Genomic DNA, 18368 nt, shown 5'->3' with positions numbered 1-18368 from the left:
ACAATCTTCTATATGTATTTGAAGGCTGCGTGTGTGTGTGGTTATAGTGTATCAAACCTTAAAGATTATTTGTGCATGGATTTTTCACTGAGAGACAGCGAATGAAAGCAATTGGTGATCGTAATTGCACACAGGTAATGTTTTTGGTGTTATGGTTGCATGTTTTTTTACAATAGTGGCGTGTGTGGGGGATGGGGATGGGGATGTGCTGTGTGGTCAGATGTGATGTGAATGTGAAGGGAACTAGATGGGGTGGAGGGATTATATTTGGTTCTCCGTAAGTTAATGTCATTTGTATTTGTTTTTCAAAGGTTTAATCGCATATGTTGTTGTTTTCAGTTGCAGGTATGGGGGATAATTTAATGTTGTTGTGTTTGTATGGTGGTAATAACGTTGCCGTCAAGGTTGACGCGACATTCACATATGGTAGACTTGTTAATCATCTTTGTGAATGATTCGGGGGGCTGTGTCCCGGTTCGGTGTCTATGTTTTTCAGGATTGTCGGGTACAATAAATTCAACATGGAAAACGAATTGGATTTCCAAAACATGATGTGCCTTGCCAGGTCTTTCCGGGTGGACCACGTTGACGTCGTTGTGGAGTTGTGCAAGGAGTTATCAGGGGACAAATGTCACCGGGCCGTCAGTGATAACGAACAACTCGGACGTATATCTGGGGGGGGTAGATGATATGACAGATAATGTTGATGAACATGTTGACTTGTTACCCAATTTTTGCATGCATACACGGAGGGTGTTGTTGTTGGAATCATGGGCATTTGGCATCAACAATGTAGGGCAGTGTTTTCAAAGAGGGGCAGCAAAATTTCAAAAAGTTCTCAGCAAATATGCTATTGAATGTAGGTTCCAATTTAAGTTTAAGAAAAATGACTCGGTTAAAATTATGGCGGTGTGCATTTTTAATGAGTCAAGGGGATGCCCATGGTCTGTCCATGCTAGAGGGATGAATGTGAATGGCTTTTTTTATTTGAGGAAATGAAACAGCAGGCATACATGCGGGGTTGCTATGCGGACTGTAAATAATCCTGTTATGGGTTCCGAACTGGTTGTTGATGTCATGGCAGAACGTATACGTGAAAAACTGTTGACTCGCCCAACGAATGTCAAGTTCCATTCTCAGAAAGATTATAGTTTGCAAGTTAGTTATCGCGTAGCTTGGTTAGGTGTTGAGAAGGCGAGAGGTGAACTTTTCGATGATCATTCCACTTTGTTTGACCAATTGCGGTGGTATAGCAATGCCGTTATGGAATACAATCCGAGAAGTTATGTAAATCTAGAGTTCGATGCGAGCAACAAACGTCGATTCAATAGGCTTTTCATATCATTCAAAGCATGTATAGCCCGGTTCAATTATTGTTGCCTGCTACTGTTTTTGGATGGTACTTTTCTGAAAGAAAGATTCAAGGGCAACTTGCTCACCGCTACTGCTAAAGATGGGAACAAAGGTTATGTGTTGTTACCATTTTAATTACCATGCTATAATGTTCCCATTTCTTTACAACACAGGGGCTGCTATGGAGTGACGTGCATGTGTGTTGAGTTATGTGGGTTGGTAACGTATGGGAAATCTAACAATGGAAGTGACATACACACACTTTTTATTATTTTGATTTTATGTCTTGCAGGGTTATTTCCAATGGCATTTGTGATTGTTGATTCGGAGAATGCATCAAATTGGAAATGGTTCCTACAAAATCTTGCCAACATAGTTGATGGGTCTCGGTCGTTAACGTTTGTTTTGGATCGTCATGTTGGCCTTTTGGAATCCATACCAGTTATATTCCCCACATCACACCACGCATTCTGTATGCAACATTTACAAAGGAATTTGAAAGACAAAATGAAGTATGTCAACCATCCATATCGTCTGGGATTGGTTAGTAAACTCCGTCAATGCGCGTACGCATCAACGGTGGCTGACTTCAACCAAAAATTGGAAGAATTTACACATTCTGGCCGCCATTTTGCAATAAATTTTCTAAAGGATTTGGATCCACGTCATTGGGTCAATGCATATTTCAGATATTAATTGATCGGCCTTTGGCTAGTTTTGTTCATCCACATCACTGTTTAAAAATTAGTTCGCATACCTAACATTTTCACACGACTACGCAGGGGCAATCGGTACGAAGAGATGTCATCCAATGCAGTTGAATCATTCAACAATTGCATAAAGGAAGCATAACATTTACCGATCACTAGGTTGGTTTACGCGATCAGAATACAGATAATGAATCAACTGGCGAATCGTCGGGGTGCATCTAGCACATGGACTGGAATAATATGTCTGAAAATGGAGTCCAAGTTGGATAAGGCATAAAAGAAGGGTAGATTATGGATAGTCAGCCAACCAAACAATGACGTATACAAGGTCCACTCACACCCATCTACGTTGGTAGATATTGGGAAACGTTCATGTTCATGTTTTCAATGGTAGATAAATAGGTTGCCTTGTGAACACGCAATGGTTGTTATCCAAAATAGCGACGCAGATTTGAATGGGTTAGTTGATCCCTATCTCCATGTTGTCAACTACCGAGCGTCATATTCTCACACATACTCAATCCCAACAGTTGAGAAACCAAAAATCACCCTAGATAAATTTGTCATATTCCCTTCCACTGTTCGCCGACCAACCGAGAGGCCAAAGAAGAAGAGGATACTGTCATAAGAGGAGGAAGTGCAACAAATCCGATGTGGGAGATGCGGCCAAATGGGGAATCATAACAGGACGACGTGCACGGAACCAATGTAGCTTCACTTTCTAAGATGGAGTTGTCATGTAATTATGTTTAAATTCATATTACTTACATTTTAGATAGTAAAACATTTGATGTTTGGTGTAGTTCCACCAGTAGTTGCTTAGCTCATTTTATAATAATTATAGGGACTCCTTTTGGGTTTGGTTCAGAGTCACCCCGGGTTCAGTTACCACATAACACTTGTACCATCTATGTTCCACAGCACGATCATTTTATGAATATTTTCTCCGTTTCCGTCTAAAAACTCATTACATTAAACAAGTGTTAAAAATAGTGCATCATCCCAGGTTCAAACCCAGACGCAACACATCCACACCCAATATGTAGTAAATTCATTTTTATGATGCCGTGCACACGCATGAACACTCTTCACATTTAATTTAACTCCACAGTGTCATATCATCCGTACCAAAAATAACACAACCTCGCCGAACATCATTAGTCACGTTTGTGACCATTACGTTCAACAAGTTTCATACAACAATATCAAATTAATCCATACAATGATCAAACATAATTGAGTATATACATATACCTTCTTGCAACCACGTCCGTCCGTTTCAAATTACATAAACATGCATAAGCATTTTCTATAGAATATAAACATGCACAAGCATTTATATGTGTAATATGTATGCAACAAGACTGCCACATGCTGACACGCATTAAAAACATTGAACCCACAACGCTTCATATATTCACAAAGGATGCATATTACCATTAACAACATCACATGCCACATATGGACACACTTCAACGTTTTCAGTTTGCAAAACACTGCAACATCGCCCCATACTAACCAGTTTCGCACCAACACAACTTTGGGGAAGCACAAATGGGCACAATATCTAACCTTCATGTCAAATTAATAGTCACAATACGAGCATATCACCTTTACCAAAATCCACACTAAAAAACACATATCGCACACCAATATACGAACAATAACGTGTATGCAACCTATAATATGTAACCTTTGAACCATGACACGAACAACAATAAACAACACACTAACATATTCACAACCACATTGTCTTAAACCTAATCAATTTCATTATACGGTCGATCCATACCAAAACGAAATGCAACGTAAATGCAAAATCCCAAAAACGCTACCATTAAATTATCACATCAAAACTATCCACAACCAAATATAAGAAAGCGAAACATGTGTCATTACTGAAACAATATATCAAATGTTAGCCATAATTGTCGTCCAAACCATCTTTCAGCCCACGAACAGGGTCACCCACAAAAGCCCTCACCATAGCGGCACGTGCACCAATGCAATTAGTTTCTTTCATTGTACGTTCGATTAAAATGTGATGTACATACTGCCGCATAATGTAGTACACAATAATTGCACAGTCCGGACTGTGAATAATAGCAAACAAGATTCAAACAAGCAACATAGTAAATATGGTATCCAATAATGAAAACGGTGAATAAATGCCATAACAAAAAAGGCATGTCAATGTACATATCTAGACGCTGTTGGGGGCAATCCATGATAGATTCAATAATTCCATCTCCATTCTGCATACCAACCACATCTCTATGTGATGATGCCTAACGTGTCTGTCGCACATAGTTCAACACTTGCTCTTTCTGCGGCACAAACAATCAACAAAATGGGAAACACATCACCAATAAAAACATGTCACCATGTCCTAACAAATGGCCAATCAAGAGCTCTGAGCAACCCTGGTAACCCTATAATTACTTTTAAAATTACACAAATGTACCAAAAACAACGCCTCTTTGTAGTGTATGTCTTCGCCTCTATTGCGTGGTCTCAAAGAATTGTAATGTTTCCAAACGCCATCTTTGGTGTTGTAAACAACTAGCGTCTAGTGTGATTTGAAACACATTGGGAAATGGATATACCTAACATCACCAGCAGCTCGCATGTGTGTCTCCATATACTTATCCCTCGACGTTATGCTTGTGTGTTTCGCCATGTCCTGCACAACATAAAAACATTCCAAACCAACCACATAAATGGGATAGTATGAACCACAAACATAACATGAACCACGTAGTCTCCTTACCAAGCATATGCTTGTGAAGAAGTACCACTTCTCTGGGAATTCTGCCACTGCTGCCAACATGTCTTGTTCGCTCAATAATAGCTCAGCACAAGCGTGAATAACCTACCATTAATCGGCATACATATCAGCATCTACACAACACCATATTTGTGGTAATATGCACATGTTACATTTCATTAGGTAGTCGATAACATTTTGAAAGCACCTACATTTCCTCTAACTCCAACCGGGCGGACTAGATTTGCGAATGTCGGAAAAATACACAAAAACATCTTCTTTCATGCCAGCCCATATGATTACCTTGCACGGGAAAACCACATTTCGTTTAACATACACAAAAAATCGAAACTTTGAAAAATAACGATGTCATACTTACTCGTCACCATGGTTCTCGTAAGTGGTAGTCAATTTGTGTTATAGCGACCCCGGTCTTTTCCCGTTTAATTATTGTATCCGGACTTAGGTTCCGTAGATTCTGTCATTGTATAATTGTTGTTGTTGTTGTTGTCCCTTATTTTCTCATTTGGAATTATAGGATGTGTTTGGGCAGGTCTGTTTCAGGTTGGTGGGGTTTAGAAACCAAGTGTTGCTGTCCAGAATTTTGGATCTTCGCTCGAGCGAGGAGTTTGTCGCTCGAGCGAGATGTTGTTTTGGTTCTTCGCTCGAGCCGGGGTTTGGTAGCTCGAGCGAGAGTTTGCGTCTGGTTTGGACCTGTAGCTTTGCATTCTTGGCTCGAGCGAGCTTTTCTTCGCTCGAGCGAGTTAGTTCGTTCTTCGCTCGAGCAATAGTTCCTTCGCTCGAGCGTGAGTCTGGTTACAGACCTGAGGGTTTGGGTTCTTCGCTCGATCGAGTTTTCTTTCGCTCGAGTGAGCTTTTGGGTTGTTGGCTCGAGCAAGGTTTTCTTGGCTCGAGCATATGTTTTCTGTGTCTGGTCGCTCGAGCGACCAATTCTTCGCTCGAGCGAGCCTGTCAGGTTTAAATAGGCAGCAACGTGTTTCAGATCAGTTTTTCATTCCCTTTCAGATTCCAAAACCCTAGGTACGAGTTCTCTCTCCCTCTACGCATCTTCTCTCTTAGGATTGATCTACTTAGAGTGAGTTTCTACCTTAGATTCTTTATTAAAAAGATAGAGTGGGTCGAGGGCTTCCATTTAATCTGAATTGTTGGTAATTTGGAGCACTTTTGAGTTTGGGCTTTCATCTCCATCTTCTCTTTTGGGGCTATTTCTTCGAGGTAGGGATTTCCTACTCCATCTTATAAGTTTTGTTCTAAGTTTTAGTATTTTGATATGTTGGGGTACTTTGGTGATTTTGGGGAAAAACCCTAGTTGTTTAAATTAATTAATTTGTATAATTAATTTAAGGGAATTGGGGAATTCGGTTAAATTCTTGAAATTGGGAAATTTATTGTTTAAATGGTGTAGTTGGATAATGTAAATCACTCGCCCATTGAATTGTTGATATATTTATTTCCAGTCTAGAAATAACTGTTTTGGGCTATCGGTGGAGGATAGTCGTGATTGTTGTAGACATTGCATGTGGATTAGGAATAACTGAAACTAATCACATTGGTTAAGTCATTAAGTTTGACAATTGCATTGATACAGAAAATACGTGTATTGATTGAGCATTGCATTTGCATACATTGTTTTGTGTGGGAGGAGATAGGGGATGTACTCCACGGTTTAGGGGAAGATAGGGGATGGACCTCTAAACCGGATTTTGTTTGGGAGGAGATAGGGGATGGACTCCATTAGCATCACTTTTATGTGTGCTTAGTTATATAGAAGTGTTGTTATTGATACAGCACTAAAATGTGTATCAATCTGGAAGTATGAAGTGTTTTGATTTGAGCTTGAGTCTCATTTGTTTGTTGGCATAGGAAGAAGATGAATATGATGTTTATAATGCACTGCTGTAAGTTTGGCCGGGTTCTGAGCCATATTGATAATGTTGGAAAGTGGAACGTGTCATTGACATTAGAGTTATGAGACTGTAAAATGTTGAAATTGATTATCTTGGTTAACCATCTATTGAATGCTATTGCTTTATTCAATGCTTATATTTGGTTTAGTATATTTCTACTGGGCTGTGGCTCACCCTTTATGGGAACATCATTTTTAAGTCCAGGTGATAAGCTACCTCCCAGGACTTAGCTTGGAAGGATTTGGATTGTGAAGACTATCTTTAATTGTTTGTTTTCATTTGATAAATAATCAAGCCAAGGGCTTTATTTGTATTTGAGTTAGAACTCATATTTTGTATCCAAGTGTTGGCTTGGAAAGATATAAGCCTGTAGGGCATTTTATTCGATGTTACATGTAATGCTTTTATTTAGTAATACTCTGATGAATGAATTAATAAATTGTTTTCTTTAAATAATGCATGTTAATTGTATATATATATAATGGGTCTATTTTGAGGGCGTGACAACTTGGTATCAGAGCGTACCGGGTTTGAATACTTTGGGTACGTGGGAAGTGATTAGTATCACATTGGGTTCGTCTCGTTTAATAGAGACTTAGTGTAATGTTTTATGCTTATGTGATAACATGTTTATGTGATTATGTGGGTATGGAATGTAGTTTCTAGGATGTTGATTGGACCTTGAGTTTCTTATAGTCTTGTTGGAAAGGCACTTGATCACTGCTGCTTCCAACCGGAACTATAGTAACGCATTGGGACTATCATTATTCCGGGAATGAAATTCGTAGGTGCTTATGTGATTATGTGCTTATGTGGAATGAATTATTGTTGTCTAATGCATTAGGACGCGAGTGTTTAGCTTCGGCACATCTATCAATGTGCTAATGTCTGTGTTTCCTTTATTTAGGATGTCAGGACGAGGACGAGGACGCGGTAGGCGTGGTAGGCCGGGTAGGCAGGAAGTGCCTGTGCCAGAGGAGATTCCGGTAGTTCAGGAGGGAATTGGCCAGGCCAACGTGGCCGAGCCAGTAGGCCAGCAGGCTATGGGTGCTCTAGCCCGAGAGATAGCAGGGGCATTCAGGGAGTCAGTAGGCATCCTCAGAGCTGAGAATCAAGCTCGGGATGTTGCTGCAGATGCAGGACCTTCCTTTCTAAAAAGAGAGTTCTTCCGGTCTAATCCAGATGAATTTGTGGGTGATCCTAAAGAGCCGCTTAAGGCAGATGAATGGCTTGAACAGACAACGAAGATGTTTGAGATGCTTGGCATTGAAGACGAGGGGTTGAAATTGACCTTGGCATCTTTCCAGTTGAAAGGGGATACGGGTCAGTGGTGGAAATTTACTAAGGGTCGTATAGGAGGTACATGGGAGGCTTTTGTGAATGCTTTCCAGGAGAAGTTCTTATCTCCAGCAGTTAGGGAAAAGCTGAGAGACCAGTTCTGCCAGCTTAAGCAGTCGAGTTCTTCAGTGGCCGAGTTTGAGGCTGCATTTACTAGTTTGTCCAGGTTTGCACCTGAGTTGGTGGCGTCTGAGGAACGCCGTTGTAATTGAGTTTGAAAAGAAGTTGAGGCGTGGACTCAAGCTGAGAGTTGGGGGAACTATGATTCGGGATTATGGGCGTATGGTTGATGCTGCAGCCCACATGGAAATCATGATGCAGGAGGAGGAGGAAGGACAAAAGGGCTCTAAGAGGAGTCAGGATGGTCAGAGTGATGGTAGGAGACAGAAGGGTTTTAATCCTCAGCAGTCTCAGGGTAGCTTTTCTAGATCGACTTTTCCTGTGCCGAGTGCTAGTTCGGGGAAAGGTAGTCAGGGAGACATTACCTGTTTCAAGTGTGGCCAGCTGGGCCACAAGTCTCTAGTTTGTCCTCAGAGAGGAGGAGTGCAGAGAGCAGCATCATCTTTGGCTCGATCTCAGAGCCAGAGCCAGGGTAGAGGTCAGCCACTCTCGTGTTATCAGTGTGGTCAGCCAGGGCATATGAAGAGGTATTGCCCGCAGTTGGGTGGCACACCTGGTGCATCTGGTTTGAGGCCGATTCAGGGTCAGCAGCTAGCTCAGTCGGGTCAGGCCTCGAGGGCCAATCAGGGGGCTTCATCGTCCCAGTCAGTGCAGCAATCTTATGCTCCTAGGGGTGAGCAGGTTGATCAGAGGTCGTCTGGGCGTGTGTATGCTGTTACCGCACAGGATCTTGTACCGGCACCATCAGTTGTGAGAGGTACCTTCTTGTCTTGCAACTCAGTTGCTAATGTTTTGATTGATACGGGTGCATCTCATTCCTTTGTGTCTGCTGCATTTACATCTGTTTTGGAGTTGGAGTTAGCACAGTTAGCATCTCCTATATGTGTAGTGTCACCTCTTGGGGGTGAATTGATTTTGAAACAAGGTGTTAGGGGTTGTGATATAGAGGTTGATTATCATAGAATCCCATTTTCTTTTGTAGTTATGCCTATGAGGGGTTTCGATGTTATTTTGGGTATGGACTGGTTATCGTCATACCGGGCAGTTATTGATTGCTACCGCCAGAGGGTCACTTGTTGTACCGTGAGCGGAGAGTATTTTCATTTTCTGGGGGACCGGGTTGGTGATGTGTTGCCACCGGGGTATGTTCCACGAGGACGGAGTGAGCTTAGTGGTCTACTTGCTAACCTGTCGATTAGTGAGGATGATGAGTCTCAGATTGTGTTGCCAAGGGTGGTTTGTGAGTACGCAGATGTTTTTCCCGAGGATCTTGTTGGTTTGCCACCGCATCGGGAGATTGAGTTCTCTATTGACCTAGTGCCCGGCACGGCGCCGATTTCTATGGCACCTTATCGTTTTGCTCCAGTCGAGTTAGTTGAGTTGAAGATTTAGCTCCAGGAGTTACTAGATAAGGGTTTTATACGTCCTAGTGTTTCGCCGTGGGGAGCACCGACCCTCTTTGTTAAAAAGAAAGGTGGTGCTTTGAGACTTTGTATAGATTACCGGAAGTTGAATCGGGCTACGGTTAAGAACAAGTACCCTATGCCTCGTATAGATGACCTGTTTGACCAGTTGAAGGGTTCCCGTTGTTTCTCTAAGATAGATTTGAGATCGGGTTACCACCAGTTGAGGGTCAGGGAAGAGGATATTCCGAAGACGGCATTCCGTACGCGGTATGGCCATTATGAGTTTTTGGTGATGCCATTCGGGCTCACCAATGCACCGGCAGTCTTTATGGACTTGATGAACCGGATCTTCCGGGAATTCTTGGATCGGTTTGTAGTCGTTTTTGTGGACGACATCCTTATCTATTCGCCTTCTGAGGAGGAGCATGAGGCACACTTGAGGGTGGTGCTTGAGTTACTTAGAGCCCATAGGCTGTATGCCAAGTTTGGGAAGTGTGAGTTCTGGCTGAGGGAAGTCAAATTCTTAGGCCACGTGGTATCAGGGGAAGGAGTGTCTGTTGATACATCCAAGGTAGAGGCAGTGCAGGATTGGGCACAGCCTAAGAGTGTATTTGAGATCCGCAGTTTTCTGGGATTAGCGGGGTATTACCGTCGGTTTGTGAAAGATTTCTCCAGATTAGCTTCGCCTTTGACTAGATTGACTCGGAAGGGAGTCAAATTTGTATGGAGTGAGACTTGTGAAAAGTCGTTTCAGGAGTTGAAAGTTAGACTGACCACCGCTCCAGTATTGATTATTCCAGAGAGAGGGTTGGGTTATGCAGTCTATTGTGACGCCTCACGAGAGGGTCTGGGTTGTGTGTTGATGCAAGAAGGAAAAGTAGTTGCCTATGACTCACGTCAGTTGAAAATTCACGAGCAAAATTACCCTACGCATGATCTAGAGTTAGCAGCTGTGATATTTGCCTTGAAGATTTGGAGGCATTATCTTTATGGTGAGAAATTTGAGGTATTCTCGGATCATAAGAGTCTGAAATATTTATTTACACAAAAAGACTTGAACTTGAGGCAGAGGAGGTGGATGGAGTTCATAGAGGATTATGACTTTGAATTGCATTATCATCCGGGAAAGGCCAATGTGGTGGCCGATGCCCTTAGCAGAAAACCTGTTGGTGTCATAGCTAGTATAGCCATCCGAGAATGGGAGATGTTGGGTGCACTTGGGGAGTTTGATTTACTTTTGGGCGAATCCGTTGAGGCTGCGGCCTTGTTTTCTGTTGTTGCACAGCCTACACTTGTGACTCGAGTGTTAGAGGCTCAGAGGGGTGATCTGGAGGTAGAATCGCTTCGTGAGAAGATTTCCGGTGGGAAGGTTGAGAAGGGTTTGACGGTGTATCCCGACCTGAGTGTGAGATACCGAGACCGTCTGTTTGTGCCAGAGTCTTGTCGAGAGGAGGTACTCCGAGATTTTCATCATTCACGTCTTGCGGTGCATCCGGGGGACACTAAGATGTACCGGGATTTGGGTCGTCAGTTCTGGTGGCGGGGTATGAAGAGAGATGTGGCAGCTTTCGTATCTGAGTGCCTTACTTGTCAACAAGTGAAGGCCGAACATCAGAGGCCAACGGGTTTGTTGCAACCCTTGCCTATTGCCGAGTGGAAGTGGGAACACGTCACTATGGACTTCGTTGTGGGTCTTCCGAGGACTCAGCGGGGTAGTGATGCTATTTGGGTGGTTGTAGACCGGTTGACTAAGTCGGCGCACTTCATTCCTATGCGCGTGAGAGATTCGGTAGATCATCTTGCCGACTTGTACATTCAGGACATAGTGAGGTTACACGGGGTTCCAGTGACGATTGTCTCAGATAGAGATCCTCGTTTTACTGCCAGGTTGTGGCAGAGTTTGCAGAGTGCCTTAGGCACTAAGTTGACCTTTAGCACGGCTTATCATCCACAGACTGACGGACAGTCTGAGCGTACTATTCAGATCCTTGAGGATATGCTTCGGGGTTGTGTTCTAGACTTTAGTGGGTCGTGGGAGAGGCACTTGCCGTTGGTGGAGTTTGCCTACAACAACAGTTTCCAGTCTAGTATCGGTATGGCACCATTTGAGGCCTTGTATGGCCGACCATGTAGATCTCCTGTTTGTTGGGCTGAGGTGGGTGATGCACCTCTGTTGGGTCCGGAGTTGGTGAGGGAAACGACGGAGAAAGTTGAGCTTATCCGTAAGAGGCTTGTTACAGCACAGAGTCGTCAGAAATCTTATGCCGACCGTAGGAGGAGACCTTTGGTGTTTGAGGTGGGTGATCATGTCTTTCTGAAGATATCACCTAGACGGGGTTTGATGAGGTTTGGGAAGAGCGGGAAGTTGTCCCCTCGGTTCATTGGTCCGTTTGAGATCCTTGAGAGAATTGGCGAGGCTGCTTATCGTTTAGCTTTGCCGCCACAGCTGTCCGGAGTACATGACGTGTTTCATGTGAGTATACTTCGGAAGTATGAGCCGGATCCATCACATGTGTTGGATTGGACCGATTTAGTGGTTGATGAGGATGTCTCATATGAGGAGAGACCGATTCGAGTCTTGGATAGACGGGATCAAGTTTTGCGAGGCAAAACCATTCCTTTGGTCAAAGTTTTGTGGAAACATCACGGAGTAGAGGAAGCCACTTGGGAGCGTGAATTGGAAGTCCGCGAAAAATACCCGGACATGTTTATTAATTTGTAATCTTGTATTTAGATTTTGTAATATTGTTGAACTTAAGAGCTTTATATATGTCTTAAGTTGTAAAACGTTGAGTATGTTTCAGTAAATGGGTGTATCTTGAAACTTGCTTCAATATAGAAGTTTAGTATAGCATTGCATATGTTGATTGCATTGCTGAGTGTGTTGTATATATCATGCAATTGAATATGATATGGGGATTGCTAACATTGGAAGGAATAATGCATAACAATGATACAGGTTGAAATATATGTCGTTTTATGTATATATTGTGAGATGCCTCTTGATAAAGAGATGAAATGACCAGTTTTGGGTCAAGATGTTTACTAAGGAATTGTCAAAAAAAAAAAAAAAAAAAAAAGAAGAATCTGTTTTCAAAAACTTATGCTTAATTTCGGGGACGAAATTCTTTGAAGGGGGGGAGGTTATAGCGACCCCGGTCTTTTCCCGTTTGATTATTGTATCCGGACTTAGGTTCCGTAGATTCTGTCATTATATAATTGTTGTTGTTGTTGTCCCTTATTTTCTCATTTGGAATTATAGGATGTGTTTGGGCAGGTCTGTTTCAGGTTGGTGGGGTTTAGAAACCAAGTGTTGTTGTCCAGAATTTTGGATCTTCGCTCGAGCGAGATGTTGTTTTGGTTCTTCGCTCGAGCCGGGGTTTGGTAGCTCGAGCGAGAGTTTGCGTCTGGTTTGGACCTGTAGCTTTGCATTCTTGGCTCAAGCGAGCTTTTCTTCGCTCGAGCGAGTTAGTTCGTCTTCGCTCGAGCAATAGTTCCTTCGCTCGAGCGTGAGTCTGGTTACAGACCTGAGGGTTTGGGTTCTTCGCTCGATCGAGTTTTCTTTCGCTTGAGCGAGCTTTTGGGTTGTTGGCTCGAGCAAGGTTTTCTTGGCTCGAGCGTATGTTTTCTGTGTCTGGTCGCTCGAGCAACCAATTCTTCGCTCGAGCGAGCCTGTTAGGTTTAAATAGGCAGCAACGTGTTTCAGATCAGTTTTTCATTCCCTTTCAGATTCCAAAACCCTAGGTATGAGTTCTCTCTCCCTCTACGCATCTTCTCTCTTAGGATTGATTTACTTAGGGTGAGTTTCTACCTTAGATTCTTTATTAAAAAGATAGAGTGGGTCGAGGGCTTCCATTTAATCTGAATTGTTGGTAGTTTGGAGCATTTTTGAGTTTGGGCTTTCATCTCCATCTTCTCTTTTGGGGCTATTTCTTCGAGGTAGGGATTTCCTACTCCATCTTATAAGTTTTGTTCTAAGTTTTAGTATTTTGCTATGTTGGGGTACTTTGGTGATTTTGGGGAAAAACCCTAGTTGTTTAAATTAATTAATTTGTATAATTAATTTAAGGGAATTGGGGAATTTGGTTAAATTCTTGAAATTGGGAAATTTATTGCTTAAATGGTGTAGTTGGATAATGTAAATCACTCGCCCATTGAATTGTTGATATATTTATTTCCAGTCTAGAAATAACTGTTTTGGGCTATCGGTGGAGGATAGTCGTGATTGTTGTAGACATTGCATGTGGATTAGGAATAACTGAAACTAATCACATTGGTTAAGTCATTAAGTTTGACTATTGCATTGATACAGAAAATACGTGTATTGATTGAGCATTGCATTTGCATACATTGTTTTGTGTGGGAGGAGATAGGGGATGTACTCCACGGTTTAGGGGAAGATAGGGGATGGACCTCTAAACCGGATTTTGTTTGGGAGGAGATAGGGGATGGACTCCATTAGCATCACTTTTATGTGTGCTTATTTATATAGAAGTGTTTTTATTGATACAACACTAAAATGTGTATCAATCTGGAAGTATGAAGTGCTTTGATTTGGGCTTGAGTCTCATTTGTTTGTTGGCATAGGAAGAAGATGAATATGATGTTTATAATGCACTGCTGTAAGTTTGGCCGGGTTCTGAGCCATATTGATAATGTTGGAAAGTGGAACGTGTCATTGACATTAGAGTTATGAGACTGTAAAATGTTGAAATTGATTATCTTGGTTAACCATCTATTGAATGCTATTGCTTTATTCAATGCTTATATTTGGTTTAGTATATTTCTACTAGGCTGTGGCTCACCCTTTATGGGAACATCATTTTCAGGTCCAGGTGATAAGCTACCTCCCAGGACTTAGCTTGGAAGGATTTGGATTGTGAAGACTATCTTTAATTGTTTGTTTTCATTTGATAAATAATCAAGCCAAGGGCTTTATTTGTATTTGAGTTAGAACTCATATTTTGTATCCAAGTGTTGGCTTGGAAAGATGTAAGCCTGTAGGGCATTTTATTCGATGTTACATGTAATGTTTTTATTTAGTAATACTCTGATGAATGAATTAATAAATTGTTTTCTTTAAATAATGCATGTCAATTGTATATATATATAATGGGTCTATTTTGAGGGCGTGACATGTGTTTTATTTCCTCTGGTATTAATTTCCACATGGTCAGACAGTTGTTCAAACCAAAACCTATACGACATTTGACCACTTCACCAACCTCACCCACGATCATATTATCATCGTAATCAATCAGCCCAAAATTGAACCCACCTTTTTTTTACTACAGCCCCCCTTAATTTTGTACTGACCTTCCTCAAATGTCCACGGGCAAGTGGGTACTCATACTCTGGTAACTTCCGTTCGTGTCTAACCTTCTGCTTAATATTTCTAACAAATGAATTCTGCAGATCCAATCCCTCATTGACTGCCAAACACCTTTCACCGACTACCTGCAGTTCTGGTTGGAGCACGTTGACGTCAATCGCTGTCTTCCCATGCACAGCCTGGTCATGCATGCAAGTGACTATTGGCGAGTCCACGTTGACCACATGGCTTATCACACGCTTGCGTGACATCATGTATAATCTCCTCTACATTCGCCGCATCGCCAAACTCAAATGAATCCAAACCAATATTGGCATCACAGTCACTGGGCGCATCTGTTCGTCACTTGACCAGGTTGGGCGGCAAGTTGATCCTCAAGCCCGGTTATCGTTCTTCTCAATTCACCAATAACGATGCCCAATCGTGCAATCTTACCTTCTTTCACTTTCAAACATCCATTGAATCCAACAAACAAGTTCGATGCTTGCACCTCAAGTGCTTTTGTCAAATTCCCAATTTGGTCCTTTAACTTGGCAATCAAGAGGTCTTTGCTTCTGTTTTCGGCCTCCAGTCCAGTTATTATTTTGTATGCATGTTTAATGTTCAGGGGTACACAGGGGCCATTACCAACTGTCTGCTGTGTATCTTTCGTATCTAGTACATTCCCCACACCACTAGAGCCATTTTTTCCATGGTCGCTTGCATTGGGGTCGTTAACAAAACGTCCCTCCCCATTGTCATCAACACGCCCCCCATCACACCCATTTCTTATTACCCTTAAATTCGGCATCCACATTACCACACACACATCCAACACCACATGCAACAACTTCATCAAAATCATCGCCCAACTCGGGATCCAATACATTGTAATCACCAAGTAGTTGTGCCCGCTCGTATGACGACACTCGCAGTCGATCCGAATGCACCTGGACACATACGACACACAAACAAACGTACCCGACGTCAACAAATGCCACACAAAGCACATCACCACCAACACTATACATGTTGCAAAAAATAAATCACAACATCTACTAACTATTACACCATGACACCAATCTCGTTTACCTCAAATTTATCACCATCTGACAGTGTAACGATTCGCATTTTTGCCATGAGATTGCTCACATTCCATTTCAAAAATCTTGGAAACACACTGGTATTTTACGCATCCAACACATTTGTGTGTTCGTATAACCAATACAATGTACATTACAACAACGTCAATAACTAACCAACTATAAACCAATTTCATAACAACGTACCAATAACAAAGCTAAATTGTTGTCGAGACACTTACCAAAAGGACGACCACACAATCAGTCATTTTTTTGGGGTCTGGCAAAACTCCTTTATTGATCCCATTAGTACGTTCCGTATTGTGGAAATCCAATTGTATAATTTCATCGTGTCTAGTTTGTCTATTATTCGAATGAAATTCTAACTCATAGATTTGCCGAATGTTGAGAAAAACAATTTCACACATACATACAATGTTAACAGCTTCGTTGGGTCTTTAATGTCTTCCTCACGAGTACTGGTGACCACTTCCAGAAACAGTGTTCTGACAAGAGTCGAGCTAATGCATGTCACATTCGTACACCTCCACTAGATAAAATCAAACGGTGGACGGGGCCCGTTTGAGAGCACCAAAGCTGCCATCCACATAGCAGCCCAAGAATTAATCTGATGTCGCTATCACGCAGCTTCAACGTCCCATTCCCGATATGAAATACATCATCCATTGTATCATATGTTTGGATAATTTTGTAAACCAAGCTATCGCACTTCCTGAACTCCTGCTGGTTCAGATCATTATGAAGGATTGTGTCAAACAACAGCCATTATGGGGCTTTCATAAAGTAGGTTTGGTGTGCTGCTGTCAAGCCAAAGGTGGACACAAGCTTCACTATGCCCACGATGTTCGACCAGTAATTCAGACTTATTTTGCCGACTTTGAGGGTTGCTGGGATACTTCTCAATGATTTTACTTACTTGAACAAGATACGCCCTTGCACCCCATGCCATGTTTTTTTGTGGGAGACCCAGCAACGAAAGTCAACCTCAACCTATCCTTTGAACGCATCATGGACTAGATGTTCTCACACATTCTGCATCATGAACACAATAACCAATAACAGTTCTATTACATTCTTTCCCAAAAAAATAAATAGAATAGCAGCATAGAAAAAAGTCACTCCAATGGTAAATACACCCAACAAGTAGATCCAAAAAATTTAAACATTCCAAACCAACACATAAACAAGCACATTATGCTCCTTTGCAGAACACATCAAACCATCCCACATCCTACTGCAGCATTCCGTGCATTCAACACATAATTCAAGTGAATTCTAATAACGCACAAACACCAACATTCCGACTGGAAAAAAAAACCAAACAACAAACCCCATTTACAGTCAAATGCCCTTTCACATTATGTGATCTTAATCCCCCAATCTCCTCATTATTACGCACAGTACACGGCAACTGTCACTGCATAACACACTAATAGGAACAGTTTAAAATTTACAAAAAAAAAAAAGCACACACACATGCACTTCACGGCGGACAAGTTAAACACTAGCCCAAATTACCACACTGCACTCAATCCACCCTACCAAACGACCACTTACACATCAACCACACTTTCATATCCCCCACAAACTATAAACAAACATGATTACACACTAACACACTCCCACATCTCAAAAATTAACTATCTAAATGACACAATTGCATACTACGCGCCACCAACCAACCATTAACAACAACATAACCACCACATCCCCTAAACACCCAACACAAACACCCCACACACCCCCCAACATGCACATCATCACCACACCACCACTAACTCCTATCTTACCCTACACCCACATATATACCACAAACCCATATATATACCACAACAAGCAACATTGCCACACCTGCGACAACCCTAATTGTCACACAAATCCCACCATACAAATACCCCCGACAACGTCACCCATTAGCACACCACGTTCAACGATACGTATTGCTGCCACACAAATTACCAAACAAGCGCCAAACCCAAATGATGCACTATCATATCTTACATACCACACCTGATCACATCACGCGTTGCCACGACACAACCGTGCATACATCCCGCACATCACTTACCCACCAACACATTATAATCAAACCAAACATCAACACAAACTACATCAAACCCCACATTCAGAATCTCATCAATCACAATCTATGCAAGCTAAAAACACTAATACATTAACCCTAACAACAATTGGATGCGGCCCACATTATTTTGTTCCTAATCCCCCATGCTCCTACTTAATATGCACGCTACATGGCAACCGTCGTAACATAACACACCAGCGTGCATAGTTTATAATTGTCAAAAAATAACACACACACTTCGCGCTAGAC

At 42.0% G+C, this 18368-nt stretch overlaps 1 protein-coding gene across 1 annotated transcript; it reads left to right on the top strand.

Annotated features, from left to right (window-relative positions):
* Nucleotides 1-1026: 1026 nt before the first annotated feature.
* LOC114299860 (uncharacterized) lies at nt 1027-2049 on the top strand. Its single transcript, XM_028244692.2, has 2 exons — nt 1027-1465; nt 1646-2049. The coding sequence occupies exons 1-2, from the start codon at nt 1027-1029 to the stop codon at nt 2047-2049; spliced, it is 843 nt and encodes a 280-aa protein (XP_028100493.2).
* The last annotated feature ends 16319 nt before the right edge of the window (nt 2050-18368 follow it).

The sequence above is a fragment of the Camellia sinensis genome, chromosome 6 (genome assembly GCF_055761805.1).
Source record: "Camellia sinensis isolate YWXY chromosome 6, ASM5576180v1, whole genome shotgun sequence".
NCBI classification, from domain to species: Eukaryota; Viridiplantae; Streptophyta; class Magnoliopsida; order Ericales; family Theaceae; genus Camellia; species Camellia sinensis.
Note: the sequence above shows the minus strand (reverse complement) of the source record. Positions and strands in the feature narration are given on the sequence as shown.

Bases quoted from the DNA above. Each gene is read 5' to 3' on its own strand.
- LOC114299860 (XM_028244692.2), top strand. From the start codon at position 1,027: ATGCGGACTGTAAATAATCCTGTTATGGGTTCCGAACTGGTTGTTGAT. The intron at 1,466-1,645 runs GTTATGTGTTGT...TATGTCTTGCAG, and splicing joins TGCTAAAGATGGGAACAAAG to GGTTATTTCCAATGGCATTT.